At 35.4% G+C, this 17981-nt stretch overlaps 1 protein-coding gene across 1 annotated transcript in view; it reads right to left on the bottom strand.

The window, feature by feature from the left end:
- LOC149791589 (xanthine dehydrogenase/oxidase-like) overlaps positions 1–17981 on the bottom strand; it is a 123789-nt gene that overhangs the window by 67213 nt on the left and 38595 nt on the right. The window contains exons 13-18 of the mRNA XM_089970142.1: positions 17643–17740; positions 15789–15967; positions 14232–14572; positions 11074–11252; positions 6680–6799; positions 1662–1883 (exon numbers count right to left, since the gene is read on the bottom strand). Coding sequence (XP_089826268.1) covers positions 1662–1883; positions 6680–6799; positions 11074–11252; positions 14232–14572; positions 15789–15967; positions 17643–17740 — 1139 coding nt within the window. The remainder of the gene's footprint in view (positions 1–1661; positions 1884–6679; positions 6800–11073; positions 11253–14231; positions 14573–15788; positions 15968–17642; positions 17741–17981) is intronic.

Below are 17981 nucleotides of genomic sequence, written 5' to 3'. Positions count from 1 at the left end.
AATTGACTGATGCAAGCCCACAATTCCTCAATACCATCCACAGTTGGTATGTACTGAATTGGCTGATGCACGCCCACAGTTCTTCAATACTATCCATAGTTGGTATGTACTGAATTGGCTGACGCAAGCCCACTATTCCTCAATACCATCCACAGCATGTACTAAATTGGCTGATGTAAGCTCATACCTCCTCAATACCATCCACAGTTAGTATATACTGAAATGGCCAATGCAAGTCCATACTCTTTTGTGCAAACCATTTAATTCTACAAAGACCTTCTCATCTGTTACTCAGAATGATCTTAAATCTCACTGCTTCATTTTACTCATCAACAGCTCATTCAAACACATGGGCTTAACCTCACTCAAAATCCCAGTGATGCTTAAATAGAGTGCAAAAGAGCATTCTCAAGAGCTTCAATGAAAAGCCTAGTAAATTCATACAACTCAGACATGCTGCATCTTCATGGAGAAGACATTGCCAATAACATATATACCTTGACTAGTATACAATATTTTGGTCAAATGTTTTATAGACAATACATAAAATCATAACAATAAACAACTCTTGGTGTGAAAGTCACATGAAACAAGAAACCTACAGAATGGTTTGTCTCACCGCTCCAATGGAGCATATTGTGAACACCCAGTATAGTCAGTAGCCTCAGCATGAAACGTAATTCACTGTGACCTACTTGTCAAAAACTAAATTAATGCCTAATTGACATAATCATTGGGGCCTGAATAGTAGATCATTGTGACATGCTTCTGCACATGGTGAGTGGTACCCAGCAAGGTAACTGCACTCACTAAATTTCATTCTTATATAAACAATAGTGTCATGGAACTTTTACAAAATCTGAAAATTTAACATAGTCACAGGAGCATGAAAAGTGGGTCAACCGTTAAGTTGAATGACTGTAAATGCAAACCCATCACTGCAACCTTTATCTGCTGATGGTGAGTATTACTCCTCAAGATGTATGTGTGTGTGTGTGTGTGATTTGCATTTTTAACATAGCTTTGACAATTTTTCAGTCATATCGCTATGATGTCTGCAGTGTGGCAGTTTTTAGTGATGTCTAGCACTGGGGAATTATGTCTCAGGCATGTAGCATGAAGTCCCACCCAGTCACATTATCCTGACACCAGGCCGACCAGTCCTAACATTAACCTCTTAATGCTGAGCACCAAGCAATGGAGCTGTTAGTACCATTTTTATAAGTCTTTGGTATGACTTGGCCAGGGTTCAAACCCACCACCTCCACATCCGAGGTGGATGCTCTAACCACTTAGGTCACAGGAGCAGTTCTCCTCATGATGAATATGCCCAATAAGTTTCATGTCTGTCTATGCAATGGTTTCATATTAATTATGCTAAATGCAAACATGTATTGTTGATGCCTACATGTGGCTGTTGACAGATGCCAAAAAAGTGATACCAAGATCTTGAGTTACTTTGCTGGCAAGACAAAAAATTACAATGACAAAAACAGGGTAATTTTTCAGAAAATTCATTTACAAAACAAAATGCATAATACGCATCTCCATGCAACCATATGGATGGACATGTGTCAATTACTATTTTTGTGCAAGCAGAAATACTTAATATCCCAGTCAATATAATTAAAATGGAACAAAAGAAATCGTATAAGTTATACCTGTGTTCCTGTCATGTCCTGTGTAGGCACATATACGTCAAACTCCTCATTTTCTAACCTAGGGTTAACATGGGTTGACTGGGTTTCCATGTAGAAATGTTCCTGTAAACCAGTCTCAATTTCTCCATCAATTATGAAGTCTGATTCAGCAAATGCATGCTCTACATCACCACAGGAATGCTCCAAAGGCTCACAAAACATAGAGTTTGCAGAAATGGCTTCCTGCAATGGAAAACAACGTATTATTATAATAATGGTTTAGTATAGTGCATGTACCATAATGTAAAGTATTGCACAGTTTTGTAAATATTGCTACCTAATACTGAGCAGTGATTGATAGATGGATTGATAGATAAGAGTGAGTATTGCCAGGAAAAAATGTATTGCAATATGGCATGTCTGTATTGTGATAAGTATCAATACGTATTGGTCATTGATAGCATTTATGACTGAAATGTTGATTTTGCAAACTTTGTGCTGAAATAATGAGCAATTTCCTTGCACTTAATAAAACATGAAGAAGAAAATGAAACCGTCTTGCTTTTAATTCCATCAAAACACACAGTAACTGTAATAATCACATCACTTGTTTAGAAATCAATAAATTTATCAACATGTGAAAACTTCTACAAGCAAGAAACAAAAATACTGGAAAAGAATTATAGAATTATTTTGCTTGATTAGAAAGTCTTCAAATCAAAATGATCTGAAGATTCATTTCTTGCAATACAATCATGACAAGGGATAAACACAAGAAAAACAACACATAATCACAAATTATCACATTGATAAATATCCTACTTTGATTAGAAGAATGAATAATATAGTAAATTAAAAATATCAGTGATTCCAAACCTTTGGGTTTGAACCTGAGAGACTAATTACTTAACAGGCAGCAGAAATAAAATCACAGAAGAACCTAATTTGGCTGACTAGAAACAGTATTTTTGTGACTATCAAAATTAAACTAATAATATAATTTGATCACAGATGTAAACCCCTTGTTTTCATCTATAACTTGGCAACACTGTCAAACTATAAATTTCTCCAATAAAAGAAAGAACACAAAATATTTAATGTGACTAGATAAAACAGTCTGTCACAACTGGACAAAACTGGAAGATGTCAGCTTATTTAACTGTGTTTGCAACATAGGATTAGCAAATTAACATTTTTCTAGAGAAACTTGTTTATGTGTCCTAGCCCTCTTAAGTGGATCCATCAAAGTCCAGAATACATTGTGTTTACATAGGGGACATTAAAGTAGAGTCATGTTCTTCTTCAGAAATAGTAGCATATCAACTTTCTCTGCAGTGATTGCTGCCCTTTGGCTTGAAACAATATCTCCTGCAGTACTGAAGACTCCATCAGAAGGGACAGATGTTGCTGGTATGCAGAGCAACTCTCTTGCATAACTGGATAACACAGGAAAACTGATGTTGATGATCTTACCACCATTGTAATGGGTTATGGGCAAGAAGAATGGACTCCTGATCCTTGTAGCTATCAATTTCTTCAGTTACTTTTTCAAGAACAGTCTTAGTATTTTTCTCCACTTTCACAACATATACGTCTCCAAAAATGGAAACAAGACCAGCATTAGTTATCTTTGGAGAAAAAGAACTTTCATCTGTTAGAGCAATGCAATCATCAGCAGATGTAGATAAGACAGAAACAGGGTCAACTAATCTAATGTGGATGAGTCAGAAGCATCTTCATCTGTCTTTATTCTTTTCACTTGGTGAGATGTAGTTGTGCCGATATCGTCAGCTGACAAGGCTGGTAAAGCAGGAAGAGGTGGAACATCGGTAGCTGAATCCTGTTGGCAAGATACCTGTTTAAATTTTCTTGGCTGATTCTGTTACGTAAGAAGTGGATGCAGCCAGAGCCAAGTGGTTGAAGACTTCAAATTAGTCAGAAAAGGGAGGTTTTTGAACCTGGGGTCCAAAGCAGTTACTATCTGGAGGAAATCCTGGTTTCCTTCATATCTGGTCAAAAAATCATTCACAATAGTTGCTTTCATGTATTTCACCAATGTTGAATCATGACTGGATGGTGCTATAAGTGAAGTCAACAGTTGATTCTGCAGTGGAAGAATGATGGATATGGTGTGAGTTTCTTCTGTGCACAAAAATATTATGATTGTCCGTAGTGGTTTCAAACATGTCAATACTTCTTCAGCATTGCTAATGTCAGTTTCTGACAAGGTATTTACATCTTTGTTCACACTGCACACCTCTTTGCTGGTTAGGGCAGCATATATAGCTGGTTGTAGTTCCAGAAACTTTTCAATCATGTCAGCTGCTGAGTTCCATCGGGTACAAACATCTTAAATTAGTTTGTGTTTTGGTAAGTTTAGGAGCTCACTTTTGTCTCTGAGTATTCCTGTAGCAACTGCACTGCGGTGAAAAAAGCTGACAATTCTTCTAATTCTGCCAAGAAGTCTGCTAATATCATTGATTTTCAGGCCTTTCTGGGCAGTTAAATTTAAAGTGTGTGTATAGCAACCAAAATGTGGGTTACATACTGATTATGATGCTGCCATGTTTGAAGCATTGTCAGTTACCAGTGGAGGATTGGATGGAATTCTCCATTCATTAACAGCTTACAACATAACTGCAGCAATATTTGCACCTGTGTGACTCTCAGGTAGAGCCCGTGTTTGTAGCACATAACTCTGAAGTTTCCAATCAAGAGAAATAAAACATGTAGTTACTGTAACGTGTGATTCTGTTGCTATGGAAGTCCAACTGTCAGTTGTTAATGCAACTTCATATTCCTAGACTTGTAAATACATATCTGGGATAATTTTCTCAAAGAAGACCTGTCTAGATGGCACAACATATCGTGGATCAAGCACCGATGCCATGCTTAAAAATCCCTTGTTCGATACAACACTGTATGGCTGCAAATCGTGAATGATGAAACTAGCAATGAAACAAGTGATAGCTGTGTACCTTGGTGATGAAGATTTGTATTTAGTCTGTGCACCTAGCATATCTGCAATCTTTGGTTGTCGATCTGAAACAATACGTACACTTTCAATGGAACCTTCGGCTGTTGCATTAGACATTATGTAAAGTACTGATGGATCGTGAGGCTGTAAATGAGTCAAGAGGTTTTTTGTACCGCCTGCGTGCTTGATTTAAGGTTTGCACATATTACACACAGCGACAGTTTGGTCAACTGCATTAGTGCTAAACTCACTTCTCAGTGAAAAAAATTTCCAAACAGAACTCTTTGCCCTTGGGTTCTTCACTAGCTCATACACAGAAGCGGTCATTTTGGTAACTATATTAAGCCTAATAAAAGACATTGGTGTGCTCAAAGCTAGTTCCAGACAGGCTGATATTGGTGAAGAAAAAAATGGTATACCAGTATTACTATACTCGTATCGCGATATACTGTTTCGGGCATTTTGTATTTCAATTTACTGGTAAATCAGTATACTGTTACACCCTTATTGACAGATGATCAATGAGACAGAATCTATCTTAATTGTCCCACACAATGTTTTACAACAAAAGATTTTTTAAATGTTAAATATCAAGTTTTTTAAAATCCAAACCATTTATTGCAGAGGACTTCAGTTGAGGTTACACAGTATAATATCAAAATTCAATTAAGCTCAGGTAGATCGGTACATAGATAGATGCAAATGAATCTGTCAATCTCACTGATCTTGTGCAATGTTTTCCTAAAAAAAGAAAATTACATTCAAAAAAAGAAATTTAAAAAATAAAAAATACACATGACTACAATCCAGGTTATACTGCCAGTAGAATTCATACTTTCATCCCCTCGACAATTAATCCAGAATTCTACTCTTTTTTTCTAACCTTTTTGACCATCACTCAGTGCCGATCACAACTAAATGATCTTTACTACAGTTTGTACTAAAATATTTAGATAGTTGTTTTGTATGTTGAAACAATTCTCCTCCATTCTAAAGTTCACGCTTCTTTTGGTTTAACACACATGCTGCTTTTTTTTTACAGTTCAAATAATGCATTACACTGATGAAAATGCTTCCAAAATATATGAATCTCAGTTCATGATAATCATAAATCAATTAAAACTATGAAAAAAGGGCAATGATTTAGATATACCATTTAGTCTACAATTTGGGAAAAATCAGGGTACATTCAATTGACAGTAAGATAGAGGAATATTGAAGAAAACAACTGCAAAAGCACACCTTCATTAAACCTTTGCCTAAAAGATTTATGAAGAACAGATAAGAGCAGCAAATATCAAACAAAACATCACAAAACTATATTATTTGATGTGTTAAGAGACAATGTTACACTAGGGCAGAGTCCCAAAGTACCATTTTAAAGAATTGCAATTTATTTTTAAAGAGTTACTGTTGATATTACTGATTAAATATTAGAACCTGATGTACTTATTTTCATGATGTGGTTTATATAATAGAAAAGTCACCCAGATGGCATTTCTGCACTTGAATGCACAGTACTTTCATAATTCTTCAAAAAATAATTGCCATAATTTGTTTTCCTTTTATCTCTTGATCCATCACTGTCATACTGACAGTAAATGGATGTAGCATTAGTCTTTTCTATTTCTTAAACTTCCACAAGACCATGATATCATAACCTATTCCCAACAGTATAATCTCCACAGAAACAAGTTTGTAATTCTAAAAATACATCTATTCCACATACATAACAAAGACAGGTAACATCTGTGCCAATTTTTGTGAGAGTCTGGTCCAGGTCTTTGATGCACAACTAATGCATGAAAATTCAGTCACATGACCTTGACCTTTCACTGCAGTGACCTTGACTGACATTTGAACCTGACATCAATAAGCCATTTCCTTACCCAAATTCATGCCATTGGCACAGTTTCGTAATGTGAAAAAATTATTGTGCAGAAAAAAATGGAGTAGACAGACAGATATTCACCTCCTTATGGCAGGTGAATAAAAGGTAAAAAGAAACTAAGCAAAGGTCAAATTTACTTTGCAAATGTTGTACAAAGCAAGGAAAATATACCTGCATTGTAAGAATAGCATCTAGGTCTTCATAATTCACTTTAACAAGACTAGCTGCTTTTCTTGCTGCTTCCCTTGTCTCAGCCAATATACCTCCAATAGCTTGTCCATAGCATGTCACCTGGTGTAGAAATAAAAGACAATATACCTCCAATAGCTTGTCCATAGCATGTCACCTGGTGTAGAAATAAAAGACAATATACCTCCAACAGCTTGTCCATAGCATGACACCTAGTGTACAAATAAAAGACAATATACCTCCAATAGCTTGTCCATAGCATGTCACCTGGTTTAGAAATAAAAGACAATATACTTCCAACAGCTTGTCCATAGCATGTCACCTGGTGTAGAAATAAAAGACAATATACCTCCAATAGCTTGTCCATAGCATGACACCTAGTGTACAAATAAAAGATAATATGCCTCCAATAGCTTGTCCATAGCATACGATTTTAAACCTTGGTTTGAAGTGCTATCTGACACCTTGAGTACATATGCATTTAAATGTTATATACATAACAAATTTTGTTACAAGACAGCAGCTTTTCAAATACTGCGAATAAAACAGAATGATCTAATGGAATGGCATACTTAAAGTGAGTTGGGTGAGGAGCAATTTTATTTTGTAGAGTTTTTATGAATAAACAATAGATTTGAAAGAGGAACACGCTTGAACTTTGAGGATTGTTCAATAAATTTAAGTTTGTTTATTTGTATGTAAACTTCAGGCATTCATCATAAATTCTGCTTGGTTCCATGATGAAAAAATAAATTCATGATATATACAGTAATTCCCAGTTATCTAAAGTTTGCATCAACAGGAAAATCTTGTAACACAATTAAAAGATGATCTTCTCAGTTTTTCTTGATAAAATTCTTATCTTAGGATACAACAGCTTGGTTCATCATGGTATATTCCTTGTGTCTGGATCAAAATAATGCAGTACCCAAGTACATAAATTCGTATTTATGACAATAAATATGCATAAAAATGATCATATTACTTTTACTTCATAGTTTTTATGACTTGTTTGTCATTCTTCAGTTTTCATTTAAGCTTTCTGAGCTTGAACACTGGCATTGCTGTTTTGGAGATTTGGTATAAAATAATTTTTAAGATCGTAATATTATCACTAAATTTTGTTTTTACCATAGCAATCGGGGGTCCCGAGTGGCCTAAAGCGCTCTCTGTTATGGATCACTGCCATCTCACCACTGTCTGCGGGGGTTTGAGTCTAGGATTTGGCCAATGTGGGTATGTGAGAAAGCTTGCCAGTAGCATCTCGTGGGTCGGTGGTTCTTCCTGGGGTTTTCCTGGGTTCTTCCTCCACCATTAATACTGGCTGCCATGCATAGCCTATCGTGCTGAAAAATGGCGTTAAACCCAACAATAACAACAATTACCATAGCAGCCAAGCTATTTGGTATAAATTCAACAAATTTAACGTTAGACCAAATTTTGGTTTTATATTTGAAATGTTTATGACCATGTGAGTACATCCTATAAAAATATAAGCAGAGAATATACAGCCAAATCTTTGTTGATTTTAAGTGTTCAATCTTAACACTTCACTGAAACCAAAAACCAGTTTTGCCTATATTTGGTGGAACTGGGACAATCCAAACCAAATCAACAGAAAATCTTACTTTTCTCAATAATAAACTGAAAAAATTAAAGCATGGCTGATTGGGCAAGAAAGTAGAAAGCTTAATATAACATAGTACTAAAAATATGTATTTTTGTCAAGGCTGGATTCTGTTGCCATGACAACCAATCACATCATCCACTGCATGCAAAAATAAAGTTTACCCAATACCCATTCTGTGTCCACAGCAAATTTTCCACTTTAAAGAAAATTATTATTGCACATGAAGTAAACTCAAAAATGATGTCAAATTACTGAATTAATGGATAAATTATGTGGAAATCAGGATTGTTAAACCAAAAGACTGATGCACAGGAAAGGGATAACTGTCCGGCTAAAAGATAACATTAAAAAAAATTCACTTGTTTCTTGCTATCACTGCATCATATAAATATGGCAGTCACAGTGGTGGATTCAGATGAGGTTAGGGGGATGTCAAAACTTCCACTCCATTCCCAGTTTGAAAGTTTACTTTTTAATGAAAAACTAATAACATTTGACATTTTAAGCAAAAATGAATAACCCCTTTTTAAATTCAAACTTTTTCTGTAAATCAAAATCCCAGAACTACACCTGTACTGAGAAAAACAGACGACATACTAATGAGACTATTTTGTCATCTGAGATAGGAAAATCCCACTTGAGTGTGGGACAGGAAAATCCCACTAGAGTGTAGGACAGGAAAATCCCACTAGAGTGTTGGACAGGAAAATCCCACTAGAGTGTCGGACTGGAAAATTCCATGAGACAGTCAGAATCTGAAGGCAGAAACAATGTACCTCAGTGTTCCTGCCAACAAATTCTGATCCTAAGCATGGCATTTCCTTATCCCACAGTGATGCTATTGTTGTCGTTGTTGTATGGTTTAACATGATTTTTCAGCACAAGATAGGCTATGCATGGTGGCCAGTGTAACTGGTGGAGAACCCTGGAAAAAAACTTGATCCACAGGAAGCTAATGACAAGCTTTCAAACATATCCAAGTTAGCCAATCCTGAGACACAAACCCACACAGAGGTGAGATGACAGTGATCTGGAATGGTGAGCGCTTCAGACCACTTGGCCACTTGGGGCCCCCCACACTGATGCACATGACAGTAAATTTTTCTCACTAAGAAATATCATTGGGAAAAAACCTCATCAACTTTTCCTCCAGTGCAGGGGCAGGATAACTGATTATAAAAGCCACACCCTATGGTGTAAATAATACAAAACCAATAACCCACAGAAAGCTTCTGGTAGCTTTCTCACATACCTACATTGCTCAAGCTGTGACCTGAACTCGTACAGTCAGAGATGAGATGTGTGAGTGGTTGTAAAGGCAAATGGCTTAGACTACTCAGCTATCAGTGGGCCCAAGCTACACAGAGAGCCACCTGGGCCCTTGACCTATGCGGAGAACCACTTGTAGCCCCCATGAATAGATTTATCTTAAATGTTACTCAATATAACAATGTTTATTGCAATATATGCTTCACTTAGGGTTACAAACATTGTATGCTATCCTGGGGTGTATTATACAATTCACAAAAGTAAATGTATGAATTCTTGCAAAACTATTACAAAAATATTACAGTGGAAACTTGCTTATAAGACAAGTTCAAACGCAAACTGCACAGACCCAGAACTGAGGATGCATAATGTGCCTGTAAATCTGGGTCTTTTCAGTTTATTAGGAGTAATCAGTACAGCAAACAAGACAGACTCTGATCTGCCAGTATATTATGCTAAGACAGATCAGGATCTATGTTGTACGCTTTTAGACTCGATTTATAAGCAAGTACACATGGTAATAGCTAATTGACAAATATACAGCGATTGCTAACAGCCATCTTCCTCAAATTTAATTTGTTTTTATCGAAATGATAACTTCACAGTAGACATAAATTAATCAGCTTTATGCCCAATCTACAGAAAAGACTTTCAGGATGAGAAGATTAATATGTACAGATGTTGCAAATTATAGCAATATGGAATGTGTTAATTATGGTAAAGATAAAATAACCTGAAGAAACACTTTCCTCCAAGATCATCAGTTTTGTAGTGATATGAATAAAACAATAGCAGATAATACTGGAAATTTTTTTTTAGTGTATAGCAATTTGACGAGGCGAATCTGACCTTATTCTTATCCACTTATACAAGCACATGCAGTTCTTCATTTCAGTGCCTTGAACGTCAACTGAAATTGTGTAATATATCACAGTCAAGACCTTGTGTAGGACCCAGGATGTGTAATTACCAGGGGTTAAGTAAAGTTTCACAATGATAGTGGCCCCCAAGTCTCTGATAGTCATTCAAACCATGGTGTAAAGAACAATAAGGAAATTCCAAGCATGAAAATCTGGGTTGTGTGAAGAACGATAAGGAAATTTCAAACATGAAAAAGTTGCTATTTTTTGGACTTACTCTGAAACAAAATGATATGATAGTGTACGCTGCATGGATTACATTTTTTAAGTTTTACTTATCATAATTTCAATATCTGAATGACTAACTATTAAAAAGTTACAAAAGTTATTGAAAATATTGCATGTACCATACAAAATAGAACAAACTGCCTTTCCAACTATTTGCCCTCAACTACACTCTACTTAGCAAAAGTCTGTTGTGAAATTTTCTTTTTAACAGCAGAGACAACTCTATTATTGTTGACTGTAAGCTTATTATTTCATTATTGGGGTGGGTAAAGTGCAGGGCAGACCAGCAGTTGGTTACATTTACATACATTCTAAAATTATTATTTTACCTCCTTTGATGCAAATATCTCTTCATCAACTGCACCAGAACCAAACAGATTGATTCCTGGGATGTCTTTATGATCAATGTAGCTGTGGACTCCAGGAACTTTAAGTGCCTCACTTACATCCACATCTAATATTCGGGCATGGGCACGTGAAGAGCGCACACATGCAAGAAATAGCTCATCTGAAAAGTTACCAAAGTCAGTAGTCTGGTGGGGAAGATAATATTCTTTATTGTTTGTTTGTACTAGATTTACTCTGTTGGTTTTTTATTTTTGTTTTTCTAATTTAAATTTGTTCTTTATAGTTTTATGGAAAATATTGTGGAATATTTGTTTCAAATCAACTTGGATTTACAAATTTCATGAAATAAAAGTTCAGAAAGGTTAAGAAATCTGTGTGTTTTATAATGTGTATGAAAAATTTGCTTCTAAAATAAATTAGAATAGTCACTCGATTCTACTCATTATTGAAAATACAGTGCAAGGTACTTGATCTGCACCTCTGCAGTTCCAGGTTGAATGCAAAAGCCATCATTATGAGACTGTGATCTAAGATTGGTGATTTTCTACACCTTCTTGTTTCCACTGTTTCAAGGGCCACCTGATATCAACAACCTGTCTTTGAAAATATGTACATATGATCATTTCTGAGATTGTTCAAATATTTAAGATTTTAAAAAATTCTAATTTTTATAAAACAAAATGAAAAGAGTGAGTATGTGTGTGTGTGTTATTTGGATTTTTAACGTAGCTTTAACAATTTTTCTGTTATATCGCTACAATATCTGCAGTGTGGCAGTTTATAGTGATGTCTAGCACTGGGGCATCATGCCGAAGACATGTAGCATGATGTCTCACCCAGTCACATTATCCTGACACCAGGCTGACCAGTCCTAACACTAACCTCTTAATGCTGAGTACCAAGCGAGGCAGCTGTTAGTACCATTTTTGTAAGTCTTTGGTATGACTCGGCCAGGGATCAAACCCATAACCTCCCACATCTGAGGCTGACGCTCTAACCACTAGGCCACTGGGAAAAGAGTGAGTAAAAATCACTACCAAACATTTAAAAGTTGAAGAATATCTATCCCCAAGTAAGAGTCATGAGACCAAAAAGTACGGGAAAAGTATTATATCACTTATTGTCCATAAAATAGTTGAATGAGTATTTAAAAATTCATCAAAATTTAGCCAAGTTGAAGGAGATAGACTCCTCTTATCAATTTACACAAAGAAAAGGGTATGCAGTGCTCAGTTAAATTTGTAACGTGGCACAATTATTAAGATCACACTGGTTTCTGCAACAGAAAGTCAATTATAGAGTACATCATGTTTATCCAAGAAAACTAACTGCTGGAAAATGAACTCTGTTACCTCTCTAATCCTTCCCTCCAGGGCCAGGAAGATAAACATTCTATCATTTCCATTTACATACCATATAGATAAAGGGAAGAAACTCACACTAATTACGATCCCGTCCCACTACCACATATAACAAATATTTCACAGTTAAGCCTGAGCAATTTATCAACACTTTATCAACAAGGATACTTGTATTTGTTTGGAGGTGTTGGAGTTTATAGTAATGTGATCAGACAAGTATTATTGGAGAAACATTTTACTATAAAATTTATTTTCTCCATTGAATACTTTCTACATTCTCATTAACATTAAGAGAACAGGTAACAGAAAGGAAATGCATGACTATCCAACCTCTATCATGGTTATCCTTCATGGGGGATTTGGCTGAATTCCTATTTCAAATTGAAAGATAAACTTCTACCTTAATGTGAATGCAACACAACCACAATATACAGGTAATAAAAAATGAATGACGTTTTCCTACAGTACAAAAATATCTGAGTAAATCCAGCAAAAGAAATATATCAACATCTGTGAAGAGGGTGTGCTGTGACTGACTTGGTCTGGTGGTCATCTGGGATGCAGGCACTGAACCTACCAAGGAAAATTCCCTTTTCTCCTAAGATAACTGTTGGAGATAAAAGCTGGAGAAGATCGATTATTCATGCCAGTCAATGGTTTCAATGATGTCCCAAACTGAAATGTTGTGTTTGAACATGAAGCTTGCAGAAATTGCTTGAATCTCATGGGCTGAAATTTTCATGAGGTGCATCTGATCCTGACAGACTCCAGAGTATGCTGTGTACATCATCAAGCTGAAGCCAAAACACCAAGGTTTGACTGGACATGTCATGTTCCAAGGTAGTGCCTACATGCACAGGTCACATCTTGCATCGTCATCTCTCTTAACATATCAACTTAGGAGAGAAAATGAATGACCTCCTCTTAACTGCCTGCTGAGAGTAACCAGATCTTGGCTTCATACTTAAGCTGGCTAGATGCAACTGTTGTTGAAAGTATGATGGTTCTCATGATCTTAGTGGATGGGACATTGTGGCATGTCAAGTTTGACTTCAGCCATCTCTCCTTGATATATATATGGGAGCATTCAATTTACATCGTTTGAGGGAAGGGTGAGGCTGGGATTGAGAGGTATTATTATTTCTAAAAGTTAATCCAATCAGGGGGTGTATGATCATGGATAAAGCCTGTCTGGCCAATTCATAAGTCACTAAAGACTTTTAATGGTCAAGTATGCTTTTCATTAACTTTACTATTTTCTTTCATAGGTCTATTATAGCACTTAATGAAGTTGATTAAAAATGTTTTTTTTTCCTATATAAAAAAAACCAAGAAGTCTCAACCATGCCATTTTACATCAAATCTAACGCAAAATTTACAGCACTATGATACGCCTAGGTTACTTGTTATTCCCATGCTTTTACCTCCATCTGCATAAGTTACTGAATTTCCTCTATTTCAAGAACCACCTGATATCAACAGCTCATCTATCCAAGGTACTTAATATTACCCATTTTCCCCATGCTTCAATAGGGGATACTGCGACACTCTTCGTCTGTCTGTCCATAACTATGTTTCCTCCTGTACTGCTGGGTGAAAATATTCACCAAACTTGGTGCATCGGTTGCTCATATAGTGATTGTCTGCAAGGTATGATATTTTGGGTATGAATATTGCGCAGCTTAACTGGCCAATATTTGTGGTCATCAATGGTCAAATAGATTTCAAACATGCAATAATTACGCTAACATTGGTAAATGTTGTTTGACCAAACTTACTCTCATATCTACTTGTGTCATCCAGAAACACTGCCTCCCCTGTGACAATGCTTTCAGAGTGAATATTGGGAACTGGTTTCCAGACTGGGTCATCCAGTGCTTGCCCTTTGGGAGCCTCCTGGTATACCTGCACCCCTTCACAGGGTCCCATGGGCAGATCTTTGAGGTCATCCATAGACTTTGGGTTGTCTGATACCTGGGAAAACACTTTCATGTAAAACTTGAAGAAAAATGCAGAGGCAAGGGAAAGCTTGTATCCATTTTGTTTCTGTTCAGTGACAGGAAGTAGATCTCTAGAAATGGAGTCCAGAACTTTATTGAGCAGTACCTCATTCCAGGCCCTGTAAATTGAATGTTCAAAGAGTATTAACATATTCAATTGGAAAGCATGTTTAGAATCAGAAAAAAAACTATCTGGAGCATTAAGATTTTGTAAATTTAATGGGGGAATCAGACTAGAAAAACCTATTTTAACAGTATTAACTGTAGATGAGCCTTGGCATTAAACATTTAGATGATCAGAAATTTGTGAAAATTTATAACCTTGAATAAAAGCATTCTAATGGGGAAAATATATTAACTTAGTGTAAATATGGCAACAAAGGTCAGTACTGGTAAGTATTTTATTTAGAAATAATACTGTGAGATTAATAATAATAATGTAATGATACCATATATACGAAACATACCATATCCTGAGGTGTCATTTATTTTTATGGGGCTCAATTTTCGTGGTTTTGTAATTTTTTAAAAAAAAGAAATTTTCTTGGATACTTAGGTATTTAATTTTATTGTTTAAGTCTCTACAAATATCTAAATTAATGAATACATAACAATAAAACAATGCTGAAGTAAACATTAAGTTACCTGAATATTTAAAACAATACTACCACATGTATGAGCACAAATCGAAGTCCTGCCAAGTACAATACTTACACCATCTTTTCATCAACATCAATGGAAGCTGATGCAGCCAACAACACTATAACAATACTATCACTTTTATGAGCACAAATAAAACACCTGTCAAGATCAATCACTCACATCGTGTTTTTGTCTTAGAGTGCTCAACATCAGTGTAAACTGATGCCACCAAAGTGTGAAGAAACTAACTAAACTGAAAGACACTCCTTTGTTTGTGCCTGCCTGATATACAGACCAACTTCAACCACTAGACTTGACATTAAATAAAGAGTAGAAAGAAGAACTAAAATCACACTTACACAACTAGTATGCTAAACATCATGGAAAAGGAAGATGTTACTGGTGATGATCAGTGCACTGTATTAGTGAACCTTGCAACCTCATTCATAAAGCCAATACTGAATGGATAATAGCAGCTCACAAAGTGTGAAAGATTGGATCAAATTATCATTGGTTTTGAGAAAGTTGGACTTGTTTACTTCTGTAATTTGGGCATTATTTACCAGAATATCATCAATATAATTGAGAATGCAGAATCTTCACAAAAAATTTGTTATAATTCCTCCACATTTTGGATTTGTTGACACCTCTATATCTGATTTTGCATTATATACAGGTAAATATGAGACTTACATTCCTTTGACAGCAGAGGTGTCCAAAGAAAGTGGTGTGCCACCTACTCCTCCAAAACAAAGTTTAAGTGACTTTACAATCTTGCCTCCCTCTTCAAACTCAGCAAACATGCCTGCATTGGCAATCGCCAGAGAGAAGGTCCTTCTGTCAGCATGTTTAGCAAATAACAAGTAGTCATTCTATAAAAAAAATCACAAATATTATTGTAAAATTGATTAATTATCTGAGTTCTGTGGACCAGTGTGTCTCGTCAGAGAATTATGGTAAAATGATCTTTCTGCTTGCACAGGCAACAAAGGAACTGGTCCTGTATTATCAAAATGTTGTAGGCAAAACTCTCAAGCTCAAACTCAAAACCCCCAAATTAGATACTTGACATGCATTTCTATCTATATCATTAAAATTTAGCATTGTAGAACTCAACCCACCAATCAGATACCTGATGTGAATAAACATCATCAAAACTTAATGTTGTACAACTCAAAAACCCCAATTACATACCTGATGTGAATAAACATCATCAAAACTTAATGTTGTACAACTCAAAAACCCCAATTACATACCTGATGTGAATAAACATCATCAAAACATAATGTTGTACAACTCAAAAACCCCAGTTACATACCTGATGTGAATAAACATCATCAAAACTTAATGTTGTACAACTCAAAAACCCCAATTACATACCTGATGTGAATAAACATCATCAAAACTTAATGTTGTACAACTCAAAAACCCCAATTACATACCTGATGTGAATAAACATCAAAACTTAATGTTGTACAACTCAAAAACCCCAATTACATACCTGATGTGAATAAACATCATCAAAACTTAATGTTGTACAACTCAAAAACCCCAATTACATACCTGATGTGAATAAACATCATCAAAACTTAATGTTGTACAACTCAAAAACTCCAATTACATACCTGATGTGAATAAACATCATCAAAACTTAATGTTGTACAACTCAAAAACCCCAATTACATACCTGATGTGAATAAACATCAAAACTTAATGTTGTACAACTCAAAAACCCCAATTACATACCTGATGTGAATAAACATCATCAAAACTTAATGTTGTACAACTCAAAAACCCCAATTACATACCTGATGTGAATAAACATCATCAAAACTTAATGTTGTACAACTCAAAAACTCCAATTACATACCTGATGTGAATAAACATCATCAAAACTTAATGTTGTACAACTCAAAAACCCCAATTACATACCTGATGTGAATAAACATCATCAGAACTTAATGTTGTACAACTCAAAAACCCCAATTACATACCTGATGTGAATAAACATCATCAAAACTTAATGTTGTACAACTCAAAAACCCCAATTAGATACCTGATGTGAATAAACATCATCAAAACTTAATGTTGTACAACTCAAAAACCCCAATTACATACCTGATGTGAATAAACATCATCAAAACTTAATGTTGTACAACTCAAAAACCCCAGTTACATACCTGATGTGAATAAACATCATCAAAATTTTGCTTTGTAGTAAAACTCAAAACACCAAAGTTAGACTTGTCATTCAAATTAAGCATTATAGTAGAACTAAAAATAAATCCAAACAGATATGATACTTGGTGTGCATCTATGCCATCGACAGTAAGCACTGTAGTTGAGAGATCTGATTCATGAAAATCAGGAAAATTTGTTGACTTTTTACAGCTACATCCATACCAATGATCTGCTATCATTTAATAATGTCATACCTTAGTGCTGTAGGGAATAAGAATGGAATGGATGATATCATTTAATAATGTCATACCTTAGTGCTGTAAGGGATAAGAATGGAATTGATGATATCATTTAATAATGTCATACCTTAGTGCTGTAAGGAATAACAATGGAATGGATGATTTCACTATCTGCATATACTCTGTGTTTATTCAGAAAATACTTTTTTTCCTCTCTGCAATCACCTGTAAAAACAATAAATATTTTGGTCAGAAAACAATAATGCTCACCTGCATACAAGCAACAAAAGACTCAAATGGGCCTTGTGTCACTCACCTGACATTATCTGGTCTAGAACGTAAGTATAGTAGTAATATGGCAGGTGCCCCGAGTTGAAGACACCCATGTCAGGATAATTTCTAGTTATTTGGCTTGAACTAGTAGTATCCTGTGCATTAGTTAACTTTGTTTCAATTTTTAATAACA

This window comes from Sinohyriopsis cumingii, chromosome 9 (assembly GCF_028554795.1).
Source record: "Sinohyriopsis cumingii isolate HCF-2022 chromosome 9, ASM2855479v2, whole genome shotgun sequence".
Classification (NCBI taxonomy): Eukaryota; Metazoa; Mollusca; class Bivalvia; order Unionida; family Unionidae; genus Sinohyriopsis; species Sinohyriopsis cumingii.
Note: the sequence above shows the minus strand (reverse complement) of the source record. Positions and strands in the feature narration are given on the sequence as shown.